The 19495-nt window shown below is 36.4% G+C and overlaps 2 protein-coding genes across 2 annotated transcripts in view; one reads left to right on the top strand and one right to left on the bottom strand.

Moving 5' to 3' along the window:
* Positions 1-570: 570 nt before the first annotated feature.
* LOC134753043 (uncharacterized) lies at positions 571-2837 on the top strand. The gene is made up of 3 exons (XM_063688805.1): positions 571-673; positions 883-1052; positions 2575-2837. The coding sequence occupies exons 1-3, from the start codon at positions 654-656 to the stop codon at positions 2835-2837; spliced, it is 453 nt and encodes a 150-aa protein (XP_063544875.1). The 5' UTR covers positions 571-653.
* A 1341-nt stretch (positions 2838-4178) lies between these two features.
* The window catches only part of LOC134753391 (uncharacterized), a 37350-nt gene continuing 22033 nt past the window's right edge, over positions 4179-19495 (bottom strand). Inside the window, exons 10-16 of the mRNA XM_063689278.1 lie at positions 16322-16475; positions 14734-14843; positions 13062-13174; positions 10838-10969; positions 8823-9044; positions 7743-8452; positions 4179-7452 (exon numbers count right to left, since the gene is read on the bottom strand). Coding sequence (XP_063545348.1) covers positions 6352-7452; positions 7743-8452; positions 8823-9044; positions 10838-10969; positions 13062-13174; positions 14734-14843; positions 16322-16475 — 2542 coding nt within the window. The 3' untranslated portion in view covers positions 4179-6351. The remainder of the gene's footprint in view (positions 7453-7742; positions 8453-8822; positions 9045-10837; positions 10970-13061; positions 13175-14733; positions 14844-16321; positions 16476-19495) is intronic.

The raw sequence follows: 19495 nt of genomic DNA, 5'->3' as shown, positions 1-19495 counted from the left end.
TTCAGCGGTTAAGTGTGAAGAGGAGTGAAAAAAAGGTATTTGTTTAAAGTTTATATATGTTTTTACTTCAGAATGGTGTCAATGTGATACCATAAATGAATTTGGCACTCCCGATTTTTACGAAAACAATACCAAACATGGCCTAGTAGCTTCATTAATGTAGATATCAAGATAAAATTTAGCCCCAAATAAACTTTCAATAGAGAATATCTCTAAAATTATTCAAGATATCGAAAAATTTGACTGAATTAAACTTTACTTTACTGCAAATTTAATCCAGCTTTCGTTTTGTTTAAGTAGTCATGTCGCTAAGACGCAAAGTTTCCAAGATATGTGAAATACCGAAAAATTTAACCTTCAAACCCCCCTCCCCCCCTGGTACCAGGTATACGGCCGGGGACTTTTGATATGTTCATCTCCTAACTAGTTCAAACAAAGTTACGTAGTCAAAAATTGTGTTCCTAGCATTTCCCTCTATACCTTCTTATTGCTTGGCCTAATATGATATAACTTTTTTTATATTGTGCTTTCTATTCCTAACCTTTACAATTAAATGACTATATTATTACAGGTGGAGGGAAATTTTGCCAATAAAAACGAAAATAACGGAGACAAGCCACGACCAGAGGAGAGCGTTCGAGAAGGGGTACATCATGGCGGACATTGTTGAGACGTAAGTAGCCGTCATAATCATGGGGGATATTGACGAGGAGTAAGGCCAGGGTGGTACTTTTAATTCAATCGACATCGAAAATCCTTTCTTACACTTATCGCAGGTGTAAGGCTTTTCACCAGTGTGTTCTCTTTTATGTGACTAACTTGTACCACATTTTGCTGGAGTATCTTTTTGCCGTAAATTAAATAATACCTACGCTTTTATAGTTACAGGAAAGCGGTAGTATTCACCCACAAGCAGATGGCAGCAGAGAAGCGGTATATAGAGTCCGAGCGGATCCGGTACATGATGTACGTTCAAAACGCCTACATCAAATCGTACCATCTCACACATATGATGCATGAAATTGATGCTAAGTTCGGGACTGATAATACAGGTAGGTACGGTACCTGGTACCGGCCGGATACGGTACCTGGTACCGACCGGATCCGGTACATGATGTAATGGTCAGCGAAGGTATTAGCTTGGCTCCCCTGCATACATATGTATCCCCTAACCCCTGCGTAAACATGTGCTAAGCTAATAGTTTTACTGACGCCTACGTCAGTGAATCACCTAGTACCTAGTAAACATTATGAATGAGATATACCCCAAATTTGGGACAGAATACAAGGGAAGGAATAATGCCGGCCCCCTTAATAAAATTAGCGTTATAATTAACATTTATAATTAGCATTTTAATTTCATCAGTGGTTACTTTCCTACACATCAAATATTCTAAAAATACGTGAGTGAAACCGCAAAATTAGCTAAGTTATATGTTTCACGATAGTTTAAATTCGATTATTTTATTTACTTAGGTATTTCGCAGCATTTTTTCCCCAGAGATAAGATCTAGCTAAAGCGATTCCCCTATATCCATCCATAAGATATGCCTACATTGAAGAATAAACACTATCACTTATAAGAATGGGAGTCAGGAGTCACGACTGTTCTTCACAATTCGAATCATAATACTCTTCTAGAGATATCTACAATTGCGGTTCTTCAAGTGACACGAAATATTAATTCCTTGAATCTAAAGATAACACATTTGCGGCTCTTTGAAATTCGTAAAACTGATGATTTCTACTGCGATGGGCTCATGTCCAACGTTTTCCGATTGGTGTACCTAGTACCTACCCTACAGGTATCTTGTTTTTAAGGTGCCGTGGGTTCAGACCCGGGTAGCAAAGTGACGTCAGCGACGTCATAGGGACATATAAATGCTACCTGGGGACAGCGGAGTATTTGAAAAATCGTACCGCTTTTTTAGATCACAATATGGTTGCCAAAAATTTAAGCAATCTTGAGGAATTTCTTTAGTGACTAACGATTTGAATCCTGATTTTTTGACTTTAACTCGATACAAAAAAATCACGAACATACGTCTAAAACGCACTTTAAAATTTTGCAACTATTTATGCACAATAGCTAAAAATATGAAAATTGCTTCTAAAATGCGCGTTTATTTTTGAGGGAACTATCGATACTTTTTAGGGTTCCGTACCCAAAGGGTAAAAACGGGACCCTATTACTAAGACTCTGCTGTCCGTCTGTCCGGCTGTCTGTCTGTCACCAGGCTGTATCTCATGAACCGTGATAGCTAGACAGTTGAAATTTTCACAGATGATGTATTTCTGTTGCAGCTATAACAACAAATACTAAAAACAGAATAATATATATATTTAAGTGGGGCTCCCATACAACAAACGTGATTTTTTTGCTGTTTTTTTCCGTAATGGTACGGAACCCTTCGTGCGCGAGTCCGACTCGCACTTGTCCGGTTTTTTTGTTAAAACTTACAACAAATTAAAATTCAACATGATACGGTCCCGAGCAAGTACATCCGTCTCTCACGCTTACGCCCAGTGAGAGTGAGAGAAGACGTAAAATAACCATGTCCATTTCGTTCCCAGGTCAAATAACCCAAATGAGCCTGAACGTCATTTTTCACGATTACACGCCATCACACTACAATACGTCCGGCTTTTATTATACGAAAGAGTTGGACGACATTAGACAGGCCCGGGTGAAAGAGAGAAAGAGAAAGGTGGTCGCAGAGAAGCGACAGCGGCAATGGGAGGTCGACAAGAAGGGGACTGTTACGCAGGGGACTATTAAGACCACTACGAACTGGTGGCCTGTGGCTTACGGCTGGGACATTGACTATTATTGGTAACCGGTGGCTAGGTTGGCAACTTGCAACCATGACTTGGGTATAAATATCTATTCGAATTTTTTGTTTCAGTTATTATTCCCTTTTGATATTTTTAGCTTGTTTTGATACGAACTTTAAGATCGCTAAATGAAATGAAAGTCGTGCGTGAGATGCGCAGGAATCACCATGACGATAGTCAAGATCATAACCACAACAAGTTGTATAAACAAAATCGGCTTCCTATTATTTATTGAGTTTTCCAAGTCGATAGAAGGTTAAAACGTGTAAATTATCCCTAAAATCCGGCAAGCGGCAGAGTGTGGAAGCGCCACAATAAACATCCAACAAAAACATGGCATGTAGTGGATCAGAACTATTTACTTTTTTTATATTATGTGGAGCTCTTAACCCACGTTAGGGCCCACTGATTATCAGTCCGCCGGACGATATCAGCGGAGGAGATTGTTTTACTGACAAGTTAAACAAAAATTTGACTGTTACGAACAACTGACAGACTGATATCGTCTGGCGGACTGATAATCAGTGGGCCCCTTTAGGATTTTGAGTACTTTAGTATGAAAAAAGTTATTGTACTACAAATTAGAGCGCTGGTGGCCTAGTGGTATGAGCGTGCGACTTTCAATCGCAGTCGCTTTCGTAAAAACTACGCCTACGCCTACGCCAATTCTTGGAGTTGTCAAGCGGACCCCAGGCTCCCAGGAACCGTGGCTAAAATGCCAGGATAACGCGAGGAAGGACCCTGGTATGTCCTTAAACTGCGTCCGGACCCGGATATGTCCTTAAACTACGTCCAAAAGAGAGGCATAGGCACTGTGAATGACATCTCGCTTTGTGTGGTAGGGCACAGGACAGCGGATGTCATTCCAGATCTAGAGCAGAGCCCAACTGGGGAAGTACCTCCACCTTACAGAAAACCGCAGCCAAATAACACTAGACCCTACTCATAGTGTTGTGTTCCTGACGGTGAGTAAGGTTGCCAGAGCTCAACGAGGGAGAGGAGTGTTAGGGTCGGCAACGCGCGTGTAATATCTCCGGTGTTGCAGGCGTCCATAGGCTACGGTAACTGCTTACCATCAGGCGGGCCGTACGCTTGATTGCCACCGACGTGATATAAAAAAAAGGAAGATGATTCGGATTAATAATATGGAATTATTTTTGTGGAATATTACAGTCGGACCATGCTAACTTTACATGGCATTTGCAATGACGAAGTGTAAAATGTCATCATTCATGTCAAATTTGTATGAAAATATGACTTATTATGTTACTTCCTAACTTTGTTCTGTTCAAATCGGCACAAAGTTAGCTTATTTAGAAGGGCTATATAAAAATATTTACAATAAAACAATTTTTAAGTTAACAATATTTATTTTAAAATAACAACCGAGTCAGTTGCACCAAACCGTCTGTCACCGCGTTAACCTTTTCGACGCCGTGTCAAACACAAAAGCTGTCACTCGGACGCCACGTCACCGTAGTGTCAAAACTGAAATTAAACTTTATGCACATGCACATAGGTCTATGTTGCTCTGTGGTCTGTGACGGATTAATCAGTCTTTGGCGTTGGACTTGCGATGCCGATATACCGTCATTGGCGTCCAAAAGGTTAAAGCGTTCACTAATTTTAATGTGGTTGGTACAACTGGCCCTTAATTTAGTAAACTTGATCTCAGTCAGACAGAAGAAACAAAGGAATGAGTAACTACTAACTACAGTAGGCGCTCGGTAGTCCGGCGCTCGCCAATCCGACACGCTGTGTAATCCGACAATTAGTCATAACACGCTCTTATTAAATCGTATTCCTGCGAAGCTTGTAAAAAGCGTTCGCTTAATTCAGTGATTAAGAGTCACATAAAAGAGAACACACAGGTGAAAAGTCTTACACCTGCAATAAGTGTAAGAAAGGATATTCGTCGTCGACCATTGACATATATCTAAGGACGGGCCTTACGGGCAATAAGAATGGGGCCAGCACACCGGTGTCACGCATACGAATTCGAGCCAATCGTGCAGTTGCCACAACGCGATTGGTTGATGAGTTCGCATCACGCGCGCGATTGGTCGCAACTAGTTGCGTTACAGCAGATTGGATCGAATTCGTGAGCGATACCGCTGAACTAGCACCATTCTTAGTGCTTGTAAGGCCCGTCCTTAGATATATGTCAATGACGTAGACTCAAATATTTTCTAAGTATATAAAGCTTTTATTTCCTATAGAGATCCATAATGGGGGGAAAATTTCAGTCGCCGCATTTCCAAGCGCCTACTGTACTGGTACTAAAAGTAATAATTTCCATATATGGACACCGAAACAAAATTTTGTTTCGAAATGCGTGGTGGAACTAAAAGCGATGACCGCACTCGACGTAGCAAAAATATCAAATATCTCTTGTTGAGACAACTTTTTTTTACGTATTTTTTTACGAACTGCAATAACCGTCGGCCATGGACACCTGCCACACCAGAGGGGTTGCAAACACGGACACAGGCTACGCCATGCGTTGTAGTAGCTTTTAGTTCACCTACCACGCTATCAGTGTCCAAAGTGGCGTGTTTGGTAGAAGAAATGTCACTTTTGACACTAATAGAGATCAGTATCATATCGGAAACAGATCGAATAACTAAAACCCGAATTGGCCTGTAAGATATAAAATAAAATACTAAAAAGCCAATTAAATTATGCAGAAAACAACAAAAAAAAACTTAACTAATGACTTCTTATATAAACGGTAGGTTTTAAATAAATCAATGGAATATATTATGCTAGGCAGATATTAGAAAATAACTAACCAATAAAATACAAAACCCTATTTTACAAAATTGAAAGTTTTCAGATGAGCGCGCTTGACCAATGGCGAGAGGCACTGAGCGAAAATCGAAAATTGCGGTCATCTTTCTCTTTTACTCCAATCCAGACGTTATTAGGGTGACAGAGAAAGATGCCCGCAATTTGCGAACTTCGTTTTCCGCGGAAACTCGTGTTACTGGCCTTGTGAAATTGTAACTTCTAATTTTATAAAATTAGGTGTAATAGCTATATAATACATAAAGGTGCCCTCCTTCCTTCCTTCGGCATTTAACCCTTCAAACTCTAAAACCCTTAAAAGCGTTTTACCTAATTAAACCACTCAATACCCCGTTTTTTCAGATTAGAAAATTTATAACCTCAAAAGTAACTAAAAACAACTCGAGTAAGTTTTTTCCTCCAAAATTATATCTGAGTTATGCACTGAATTATAGTGTCGTTTACAAATTATTGCAAGCAATATTAGATATCATAGGAACCATTTCGGAAGAAAAAGTTGATTACCACTACTATATATTATATTATATCATCAATTTAAAAAAAAGGTAAAATTATTTTCTTATTCTTACGATTAGTTTAATACCAACTAAGTGCAGAATTCATGTTACATTGTATTAGAAAAACAGTTATTGGCAATTTGTCCAATATTTGCACTACTAACCTAGAATTCATTATTAGATATATACTTCTTATAATTTATCTACTATTTTAGCTGTTACAATTCATTTTCTCCCTCAATCTTTTTCTAGCTTCATCCCTTTTCATCGCTTCACGTTTACTTAATCTTACTACTCTTGTAAATGCGTTTCTTACAGTCTTTTTGACTGTCTTTTTGACAGTTTTGTTTCTAATATTATTACTATTTTCTTTTGTTAAATTCAAGGAATCTTTGGGTTGACCGCAATCATTAGTATTTTCTACCGTTTCATTACAATGCAATCCAAAATGGGTACTTTTTTGTAAATCTTCAAAATCATTGATATTTTCTCGTTCCATTTTGTTATATATTTTTAGGAACTGCCAAAATTCTACATCACTACCTTTTATATTTTGTTCATAGAACTCAATGAGCTCTTTATCACATTTGTGCTTGTTCACTACCGGTTTCGGTTTCGCTGTACGATTATCTAAATTTGTAACTACCATATTTACTTTTTTCTTCTCAACATTCTCTCCTTCAAGTTTATGTTTCCAAACTTTTTTCTTAAAAGGTTTTGGATTATCCTCGTGTTTCCTACTGTGTAATTTCAAAGCGGCAAGTGATTGACAAATTTTATCACAAGAATCGCAAGGGAACACCATTTTATTACCACTCTTCTTTGCTATTTTATAAAGTTCTTTCAATCTATCAGCATAGCTACCTTTAACATTAATACTTTCAAGTTTATCAAACTTAGGTAGCAAACAATCTTTAAAATTAATCTTCATTTTTTCTTTCATAACTATCCATTCCTTACCTTTCTTGACAAGCTTACTCTTCAATACCTCTTTGTCCTTTTTTTCTCTATTCCTTTTATCAATTTTGCAGCTTTCTCTTTTATTAAGGTTTTTTATACTGGGTATTATTTCTAATTTCTTTATTCTTTTATCGTGGACTTCATAATAATATTTTGTTCCGTTGTTTTGTTTATTATCTTTAAAGGATCCGTATAGTACTTTGGCTTTCAGTTTGTGTTTTAGTTTCAAGTGTCTGGTAATGCTGAGGTTGGTGGAGTAGTCGCAGAGTGGACATTTCTTCAGAGTTTGCATCTCGCACTGATCGAAGTGATCTTTGCAGTGGTCTAAAAGCTCCTCTTTGGTTTGGTACAACTGTGAAAAAAAATCGTATCGTTTAGTACATGAGGAAATAAACATTAAATTTTATTTGTACCGGTCTGTTAGTTTCACGATATACAATGATTATGACATACGCATCTGATACTTCACAAAATATAAATAACGTCTTTAAATGTTTGTACGTCAAAAAAAAACACAAAAAAGGATTGAAAACCATGAAGGTTCTTATACGCGATGAAATTTGCGAAAAACATCGCTGGTATATGCACAGTATATTTCTATACTTCTAAGACAATAGTACACAAAGTAACAATAGAAATTACCTTAAAACAAACATAGCACTGGTGTGTATTGAACTTCAATTTCCTATTTTGGTCCGATTTACTTCCCATATCTTTTCTTTCACGTTTGTCTCCTGCACATGTTTCATTTTCATCGACATATTTGAAATTCAATTTCCTATTTCTCCCCGATTTTCTCCTCATATCTTTTCCTATCCCTTCGTCTCCTGTACTAGTTCCATTTTCATCGATAACATTTGTAGACTGCTCTCCAATATTGTCTACACCATTTTCTTCGATTTCTTTTTTATCATTTTCGATATGGTCTTTTTCATTTACTTCAATTTCGTCTATCCGTTCTTCTTCTTTAATATCTATTCCTTTTTCATTTTCGATATGGTCTATTCCATTTACTTTAATTTCGTTTATCCGTTCTTGTTCTTTAATATCCATTTCCTTTCCATTTTCGACATGGTCTATTTCATTTCCTTCAATATCATCTATTCGTCCTTCTACTTTACTCTCTATTCCGCTTTCAATTCTATCTTCTCCTTCATCAAATAAAGAATTATTCTCTATTCTCATAATTTCGTTTATATTTTTTCGTCGCACATCTGTATTGACTCTGACTGGTTCATCTACAATACAATCCCTATTGTCTATGGTCTGTTTTATGAAGAAGTTTGCTTCTAACAACGAATCCGAATGTTGTTCTTGTGTAGAAATAGCGCCATGTTTTATTTTAATTTTATCTGAAAATTACAGAACACAAAATTCAGCAACACCTATATTCACAATAGTAAAACATAAATATACTATACTAACTAACGTTGACTTATTTGTAGAATCTTTACTCATATACACGTTTAGGCGTGTTTATAATGTTAATATATCTCAAATATTCTTTGATATGCGCGATGTACGGCGCCATGTATTGTGATAACTGAATTGTCAAAGGCCAACTATTGTTGATAAAAATTACCGCATAATGTACACATACAGATACATTTACATTAGCTGTCAAATTCGAAGCACAGATTTGTTTTCGGTTTTCCACAATTTTACAATTAATAAATTATTTATTAAGTAAACTGCTAGATTTATAATATGTATAGTTTTTACCTTTCTTCGCCGAGTTTTTAATGGCATTCCGTATCAGCCTGTTGTATTTCCTTCTCGTTCGCTCCAATGTTCTGCTGGCCATCTTTCTCGCTCTTTCTTCATACTTCTTGCGTACCTCATTAACTCTCTCTTCTGCCTTTTTGTTTCTTTCCTCCATTAGGCCGTCGATTCTTTTCCTAACTCGCTTCTCTAATTTTTTGTCGACGGAAACATGTTTAGTATCTAAAATTATGTTAATTTTATTAATTAAAATAACAATTTCTCATATTTTGTCAGTTAGTACTTGAAAATGAAGACTTAGGCTCTCCGAACCAAGTCGCGCTAGTGACAAAAAATATGTGAGTTAAGCCGTAATAGTTATTTTCAACACACTTGCTCAAAACGACCTTTTTATTCCACCGATTTTTGGCTCATAATCCTAGATATTAAACACGCGTGCTTTTTCAGTATATTATAACAATCGTGCTTTTTAGGGTTCCGTACCCAAAGGGTAAAAACGGGACCCTATTACTAAGACTCCGCTGTCCGTCTGTCCGTCCGTCTGTCTGTCTGTCTGTCACCAGGCTGTATCTCATGAACCCTGATAGCTAGACAGTTGAAATTTTCACAGATGATGTATTTCTGTTGCCGCTATAACAACAAATACTAAAAACAGAGTAATATAAATATTTAAATGGGGCTCCCATTTTTTTAATTGGCTGTTTGTCGATTTCGTTCGCTCCTTTGTCTTGCGCACGCATTGAAATCGTGCGTAAAAAAAAATAACGCGCCAGCCATTTTCCGTATTTGTCATAAAATTGGAATAGCTTTGCATGTTTTTAGTTTATATATTGACGAAAATGTCATTTTCAAGCATAGAAAATATATTGAAAATGAAGAACACATAAAATTAACGCTGCCAGTAGTAATACTAATAGAGGCAAGCGCCGAGAACGATAGCCTTTTACCATCAAAATCGGATGAAAAATAATTGGCGACATATGAAACTTTTATACAATGGAAAATCAGCATAAACGCCCAGTCTTTCTTGGAATACGTGTTGGTAGCTTACTTCAATGAACTGGCGAAAAAGTGTCTACAACCCCATCACGCTTTTGTGCAATTATTCGATGTTAAAACTGTAAGTCACCATTTTGTAAATTGTACTTTTACTGTTTTGACGAAAAAAAACTAATTTATAAGTTTTGTTTTGTCCTCGCAAGTGTGTTGAAAAACGTCGTATGAAACGCGTGTGCATTGGTCATTACACACATCGGCTTTCTTATTGCGCGCTCGCTTACAGCGCGCACAATATCGCCTCGTGTGTAATGACCAACGGTACAAGTGCGAAATTCGCAACGAGTGGCAAATTACCTATTCCCATGTGTATCGTACCAACGTTTTACAGTACATATGGCCCTTAAAATTTTCGACGTATTTACGTAATATGATTATTATAGCACAGGGTGTCGTATTGGAGCACCAGATGTACTGTAAAATTAGCTTTTTGTTAGTATTACCAAAGAGAATTAAGAAGACATAGAGTACTCACTCCATACATCAGTTTTGTTACCAAATCGACTATTATTTTGAATTTGTTTTATTTATTTATTTATCGTATGACATTATACACTGTGTTTTTAGTATTCATGCAAATCAGATGATGATGATGGAGTTTTAGTAATAGGGTCCCGTTTTTACCCTTTGTGTACGGAATTAAAAATGTAAACGTGTCATAATGCTTCGCATCAATTAATAAGGGGCTTCTGTCACAGAATAAGTAATAGTATTATCATACAGAACGGCCACGCACCGCCCCGCCCCGACTCGAATTACCTCGCCCCGCGACAGAAATCTGGCGGACTTCTGGCGTACTCTCAGTACTATTTTTAAGCAACTTACACTATGACGCATGACGCGTGTACAGACGTGCCGTTCACACATAGAAACGCAAGTGATTTTTGATGTATAGCGTGTCCGCCCTGTGCTTCTGTGCTGCCCCCTACAGTTCATGCCTCTAGTCTGCTAGTACTTACATTTAAGCCTCCTGTCCTCGGGGCCCTTCTGTACGGGAGTAATGAACTCTTCCAGCACATCGTTGGGGATATCTTCAAGTTCAATCTGAATTTCCGGTTCAGAAACCATGTCCGATAGTTCTTTTTTTTCTTCTACAAAATATTTATACCATTATCATTAAGACGAAAGTGGAGCACCCGTGCGAAATCACCTTTTCATACAAACATAGTCCTCATTTTCCTCTGGATATTAACATTATTGTAAATTATAAACTGAAAAAAATGTCATATAGACTTACATTGACCGGGATATAGACCGTGATTACCTTTTGTATTATTTATGAGCTCGATATTAACTAACTCTAATTGCGTCGAAATATCGGGAGCTCATAAACAATACAAAAGGTAATCTCGGTCTATATCCCGGTCAATATAAGTCTAGTGAAACTAACCGTGAATCATTCAAAACTCTAAATGACTTATACTAAGAAAAAGTGACAAGGCCTCCGGAGGCCTTTGACATTTGATTATTCCAGTTTATAATTTATACAGTAGTGTTTCTACTTGAAATAAAAACAACGTAAAGTATTTTCTGAAAATAATTTAATTTGTTCTAATACTTCTAACAGCATTATTGTAAATATTTGACACAATTTGTGTTGTATCAACCACAATGCGCTACGTTAAACTTTTTTCGAATTTTTAGTTATTATTTATAAGATAAAAACAGATTTCTTCTTCTAAATTCTCCGAGCATTTAAAAATTTGTACGAAATCTGTTTTTCACTCCTATTTTTTACAACAATCAAAAACTCGAAAAAAGTCAAACGTAGGGGCATAGCTATGTTTAATATACATCAAATTATGTAAAAATATTTTCCATAATGTCCAGAAGAAGAAAGAAGAATCCAGAAGAAGAAATGGGAACTACGTGTGCATGGAGAAACGGGCGTCTCTTTTCCTCTTAAAGAAAAAAAAGTATGAAAAATAAGAAGGGACAACATCACGGTTGGATATTCAACTATTAAATAAAAATAAAAAAAAATGATAAAAAAAAATTATTAACAGTATGCGGAAATTGTATAAAAAGGAATAAAAAATCTATTAACACATTCACTGCCAACGTTTTAGCAGCGCTACGCTCGTAGCCGATCCCAGCGTTTTCCCGCTTTTCGGCATTCAATGTGTTATAGGGATAAGCTCGCCTTTGTACCTAAATTTATATGAATTTCATGTTAACAATTTTTGTTTTGTACAATAAAGTGATTTACTACTACTACTACTACTAACCTTGGGTTCCCCTCATCTGGCAGAATATTTGGCAGAAATACACTTCGCATAACACGTATGATACTTTCGCATAATAGTTTCGCATTATATTCATTTGGCATAATTTTCTAAGTGGTCAGGTTAGGGTTTTCTGCCAAACAATAGTATGACCCAAACATTTTAAGTAACATTATGCAATAATGTTACTTAAAATGTTTGGGATAATTGTGACATTGGAGCGTAAAGAGTAGATACTATTACTAACCCTTTGTCCGTTTGTCCCTTTCCATCATACCAATACGTCGGAAAGGGACAAACGATTATTAGCGGCTTGTCAACTTTAGTAGACGTTTATGAATAAGGGGGTAAGTCTGTATAAGTGTTAATTATTACTACTAATAATATGTAACAATAATATAATGTACACGACGGACACAAGTGTATCTTGTGTACCTATGTGGGAAATAAATAATTATGGCGGTTCCATGAGCCAGAAGGCGAAAAATCTCCTTATATGATCCTGTTTTTTTAAGAGGCGTTGATATTCGTAGACGTGGAAAAAATATATGTAGTTCTTGACTATATTATATTTAATATCATAGCTTTCGATACACGAATTATGACACTACGCTCGATACAATTAATTCCCAAAGTAATCTCTAACTCGGACTTTTAATCCAACTTTACTCGGTTATTTATTATGTGATACTATAAACAAAAAAAGAAGAAAAAACAATCTTAACTTAAATAATAATTTCATAGCTTTCGAATTTCGATATTGTAGGGTAACGTTTTTAAAATAAATAAAAATCGACAAAATTCGATCAAAATTGACACTTGGCGCGCATGATCTTTCCCGTTCTTTCTTGCGAAATGTGACAGAGACAGCGGCAAACCGATGAAACGGCCTTAATTAATTAATACAAAAATATCTCAAAAATCTTTCTGCAACACAATAGGGAACCGCTAAACTTACCAGTTAAGGGCTCCATTTTGGGTGTGACTGTGAAATAGTTCCCACCCTCGTAATCATTTTCTATTGGTTCCTCCTTAACTTGTACTGTAGACTCATTTTTTTTCTTACATTTTCTGGAATAAACATAATTTTCAAGATATTAACAAAGGTGTACAGGTTTTAAAAAGGAAAGAGCAACGCGCACGTGACACTATTGCTGTTATAAGAGACCATAGGCTACGAATGCTACCTAGAAATTCGTGTGACGTAATTAATGGATGACCTTATACAGTAAAAAGCTAGGTAACAACAGGCGGTCTTATCGCTAAGAAGCGATCTCTTCCAGACGACCGGTCTGGCCTAGTGAGTAGTGACCCTGACTGTGAAGCCGATGGTCCTGGGTTCGAATCCCGGTAAGGGCATTTATTTGTGTGATGAGCACAGATATTTGTTCCTAAGTCATGGGTATTTTCTATGTATTTAAGTATTTATATATTATATATATCGTTGTCTGAGTACCCATAACACAAGCCTCCTTGGGCTTACCGTGGGACTTAGTCAATCTTTGTAAGAATGTCCTATAATTTTTATTTATTTATTATTTAACAACACATTATTAAATTCAATTCAATTCAATTCAATATTTTATTGATAAAATATACATTTTACACGTCAAATTTTTCAAAGGTACATATACAGTTTTTTATTATTAACACATTAATACACATTTTGCTATCAGTTAGTTATACATATTACGAAATTAGATATTTTTATATTATATATTACATGTCCATTTATTATTTAATCATTGAATACTACTTACTAAAAAAAGCTGAGAGCTGGACATTGCAATGTTCTATGATAAAATTACTCTTTGTGCTGGGTCGTGCCATCTTGTGGCCTGAATTGGAAACATAAAATATACATTGACACTTCATGCCAAAGCAAGTGCTGCCCTCTACAGATCACGTACGTTTTCTTGTGCATTGTAGATTCTGCCATCTTGCGGGCTACATCGGAAGCTTAAACTTGCCATTAACACTTCGCGCCAATAAACAGGGGGTCTCCTGTGCTACCCCCTACAGTACATGCACGTTCCCTATAGCAGGCCTATGGAACTCTCCGCGGATTTATACCTACGACTCGCTTCCCGCCGGCGGGACTCAAGCTAGCCAGTTGGTTGCCACACGCGCTCACGCACGCACGTCACCGCGCGCTATGCCAAAGAAATGTCTTCGTCACGAACAAATAACACAGCTTGTAGTGTGGATGGATGGAGAAACAATAAAACAAATAAAAAAATATAGTTTTTTTCCTTTTTCGACGGATGAGGAAAAGTAAGCAGACATTCTCAATATAGGTACTTAAACCTACTGTTATTACTTTTACGATAGTTACAAGCTACGTAGGTACTATTAAATTGTTTTAAATATGTAGTTAATGTTTTTTACGACACATTTATAGCTAGATATCTACTTAAGACACCTAAGTATTTGAAAGAAGCGTCGGCAACCCTAGCGTTGTGCCGGCGCGCGCGGTGCGGGGAGCGGCGCGTTGAAGGTCACTCCATTGTATTTTTGTGTAGGTATCTAAACGGTAGGTATTTGCGTTTGCTTTGAGAGATAAGTATCTGTTCATAAGAACTATTATATAATCTGTGCCTATAGGCCTTTGGGATGTTGGAGTAACCTACCTTTTAAATTTGCGTGGAATCATGTACTCCATTCGATGTGCTCTCCAATAATGTAGTTTCAGGTTGAAATCGCTCTTGAATGTCTTCTGACAAATGTCGCATATTATCTCCTGAAAAAAACATTATTAAACTTAAAACTAGGCTATACTTTTGTATGTACAGTGATTTTTTGAATGAATTCATTGATAAAGTCGCCATTTGGTCATTTTGTTTTTTTAGGGTTCCGTACCTCAAAAGGAAAAAACGGAACCTTTGTAGGATCACTCGTGCGTCTGTCTGTCACAGCCTATTTTCTCCCAAACTACTGGACCAATTTAGTTGAAATTTGGTACACATATGTAAGTTTGTGACCCAAAGACGGGCATGTAACGTAAACAAATGAATTTTAAACATGTGGGCCACTTGGGTAAATGAGAAAATTAAAAAATGAAGTTTTTCAAACTATATCGTGTTACATATAAAATGAAAGAACTCATTTTGAGAATCGTTCAGTAGTTTTTGAGTTTATCGCGAACATACACACAGACAGACAGACGCGGTGGGGGACTTTATTTTATAAGGTGTAGCATAGAGTAACTTATACTAGAGCGGTACTGTCATAGTAAATTTTGTAACCCCAGTAAATTCACTGCCATCTGTCGACACACTTTAAAACTAAAAATAAATATTTATAAAAATACGATAAAATGTATTTAAATATGGATAAATGATTTTTTTTATTTGCATTAATTTTTTTTATGACTTTGACCCATGTTCTTTCACTGATATGTGTTAAAATTATAAATAACAAACGAAACCGTCAACGCCCTCTATACGAGTGTAGGCCAAAACTAGTGGCGCCCTCTGATCGAGAATCAAATTTTCGTGATTTTCGAGGCACGTTTTTTCCTTAGACTGTATCCATCTATTACGGAGTTATATCTATCTTTGGGTGTAGTGATATAAGAAGACAAACGTGTGAAGTGATTCCGTTTGTTTGCTCGCGAGTGTACGTGTATGTACAAATAAGTGTCGTTTTCAATCAAAAGGTACCACATTGTCGCTTGCCATAAGGACGCGCTGACAGGTTTCTCGTATCAACCATCAAACATTTATTCAGCAAATAGGCCACAGGGGCTATTTTACATGTCAATTTTTACAAGCAATAAAATTAACCAAAAATCCAAAAAACAATTACAAATATGGAATCAATGAAATATTAGATACTTTGTCAGAGATGTATCTAGTCTAAATCTCGAATTACACAAAAAAAAAACGAATAAAAAATATACAAACAACAGACAATTAAGTACTAAAATTGTTTAGAGATGTAAAAGTCTCTAGGTGTCAGAGATAAAATTCATCAAATTATCCTTAGAGGTGTAAAGGGTCTCCAAGGCTTGAATTGTTATATAAGTATTATAAGACAAGAAATTAAATCAGACAGACGAGAACCGAAGTGAAGTGAAGTGTCTCACGTTAATGCCACGAATATAAATAATGTATAAAGATACAAGCAATTTTCGTTCTTATGTTAAGCGACAATGTGGTACCTTTTGATTGAAAACTTGACATTGCAGGAGTGCTAAGCTAATAGATTTGCCTGTACCTTTAGCTTATCGGCGTCGTGTCCGTATTTGATGTGCATTACTATACCAGGCTTGTTGGTAGTCACCAACCCGCACAGGTCGCACACGTACTTCTGTCCCTTTCTGCCGTGCTTACGTTGTATATGGGTGGTTAGGTAGTTTTTGTTGTAGAAACTGAAAGTAAAGGAGTCAATTTAAAATAAGTTAAAAAAAATCGAATTATACGTTAAAATCTACCAAATTGTATGAGCTTTATGGCTCACAAAAGAAGTGAATATACAGGGTGGCTAAAAAAAAATCGGCCAAGTGCGAGTCGGACTCGCGCACCGAGGGTTCCGTACTTATTAGTAGGGCTCCCGGTATCCGTGTTACACGCCGAAACGTATACCCGTGTTCTTAAGCCCGGCGGTACTAAGGACCCGGTTTACACGGAACCGCCGGGATTCGAAAACGTTTCGAAGGAACGTTCCCAAGAAACGTATCTCAGACACGTATCTCCGTTTACACGGGTACTTAAGACCGTTCCGAACGGGTCCAAATACTCCGAACCAGTTTGAGCCATTGTACAATGGTAACAAGGTCCACTATTATTATGCCGACTTCAGATGAATTCGTTTGTCGTACGATTTTTAAAGTGAAGCTTTTATTCTATCGCCCCAATTTATTAAGTTAAGATTAAAACCGCGATTATAATACCGTAAATAGAATTAATTTCCGATTTTTTTTAGTTAAATGCCTACAATCCGAAAAAAGTTTCACTTGCATCGTGGTTTTATAAAACCGCACAATTACTTTTTTTTTTAATTGTTTTTAACCGTATTGATAAAACATAGGTACTGAGCCATCTTCCTATGTTTAATAGTAGGTATACATAATTTTAATTTTAAACTATTTATATAATTTAATAAAACCGATTGCTTCTAAGCTAATTACATAAATTTGATATCGATCATAGATTTTTTTTTATAATTATATAATGGTATAGTATTTTCGTTAATAAGAGGTGTGCAGACAGAATACAATATTAATTAAAAATAACAGTTTAATTCTTTCGTGGTTATTTTTATCTCGGATCTATTACTGCTTTGCGAAAACAACAAACCTGCCAACGGCGCAAAAAAGTTATTAGTAGGTACACAAAAGCGGGATTATCGAGTAATCATGCTCAAATGAAAAACAAAATTTTACCCAAGAACCATAAAAACCCATACTACCTTGAATAACTTGCGATAATATTGCTAATTACATTAAGATAGATCTTTAAATTGGTAATCATTCATAATTCACTTTGGTCACTTTCTCACTAGCGTCAGGTAATAAACTTAAATGCGCACGTTGCCGACCGGTGGTCCATCCATCCATTGTTTTCCAATATCCTTTTGTTTGTCATCGTCGAAAACATGTAGGTTCCCAAACTATTATCACAAGTGTCACCGACAATTATAAGCTTTATGTCGTTGTAATAAGGTCAAAACATCTACACAAGAAAATGTTTTCCATTGTTTTGTAGCTGCTCCGCACTAAAAAGCGTTTTACTGTGGTAAGAGGTACCTAAAGCAAAAACAATTAGAATTTTTTGAGAAGGTGCAATTTTAGCAAGTTGATTTAAAGTGTTTATTAATAACTAGCGACCCGCACCGGCTTCGCATGGAGAGTCAAGCATAGTAAAATACATTCTGTAACAAGTATTCACTTCGGAAGCCTAATAATACTAAGAGTTCACTGTCCATTTGTCTGTCACCACTCACTAGGCTGTATCTCATGAACCGTGATAGCTAGACAGTTAAACATTTTGTATGTATGTATTTCTGTTGCCGCCATAACAACAAAAATTTAAAATTAAGTTTGTACGGAACCTTCGGTGGGCGAGTCCGACTCGCACTTGTCCGGTTTTTTTTTTGTAGTTAATAATGGGTTAATTATTCTTAAAATATAGACAGACAGCCATCGCGCACTTTTTTGTAGACCAATGAAAGAGAGACAAGTCCACCATACATTGAGATCAAATAGATTGGGCAGCGTTTTCGATTAAGCCAGCGTGATTTTTTCTAACTTCATTAGCAAACATCGTCATATTTCTACCAATTTAAACAAAACCTTAACAAAATATACACATAAACATTCCCAAAGAAAAACTTCTTTCATAGGTGAGGTCTGGTTATCGCGAACATACAGACAGACATACGGACGCGGCGGGGGACTTTGTTTTATAAGGTGTACCTACATTATATGACAAGAAATACAATTTCATATCAGGTTCTTAAATTAAACTAAAAATAAAGAAGCAAGTTAAAATTGATTTTTTTTATAAATACTTAATGCCAATTTCGAACATTAGGTTGACTTCCTGCCTAGATCTATATACTGAACTCGATGGTTCTAATATTTTTTTTAAATAAGTACTAGCAGGTTTTTTATTATATTGCTAACCCGCAACGTAAAAAAAGTAGCTATTTAAAGTGCTATATAAAATACTATACTTTGATAAGAAGCGTGAATACTCGTAATACCTATTGCAAGCAAAATCTACCTGCCAAAGAAAGGGGTTTCTAAACCGTTTATTGAATTTCGTCTCTATGACCCACGGAATAAGGTTAAATATGAAAGAAACTCGTCATGAATCTTTTGTCTATTCATTTGTAGCTGGCGTTCGTTCCTTCGCTACTATCGTCAAGGACGTGTCCGGGGCCACGGATAAATAAGATACGTTTCTTCGAATACCCGTTTATCCGTGTACACGGGTCTTAACTACACGTTTCTTAATTAAACGTGCGGAACGGACCAGAAAACCGTTTACGTATTATTCGGAAACGGGTATTCGAAACGTGTAAACGAAACACGGATTCGACCGCGAGCCCTACTTATTAGTATTTGTTGTTATAGCAGCAACAGAAATACATCTGTGAAAATTTCAACTGTCTAGCTATCACGGTTCATGAGATACAGCCTGGTGACAGACAGACGGACAGCGGAGTCTTAGTAATAGGATCCCGTTTTTACCCTTTGGGTACGGAACCCTAAAAAATAGAATTATACGTTAAAATCTACAAAATTGTATGAGCTTTATGACTCAAAAGAAGTGAATATACAGGGTGGCTAAAAAATAAGTGCATTCCCGTTGCCAGGGAGGTTTTGGGATTATACAGAGCAACTTTTACTATGGGACCAACCACGAAATCATCATCAAAGGAAAT

This window comes from Cydia strobilella, chromosome 26 (assembly GCF_947568885.1).
Source record: "Cydia strobilella chromosome 26, ilCydStro3.1, whole genome shotgun sequence".
In the NCBI taxonomy this organism is placed as follows: Eukaryota; Metazoa; Arthropoda; class Insecta; order Lepidoptera; family Tortricidae; genus Cydia; species Cydia strobilella.
This window is presented reverse-complemented; position numbering and strand designations above follow the sequence as displayed.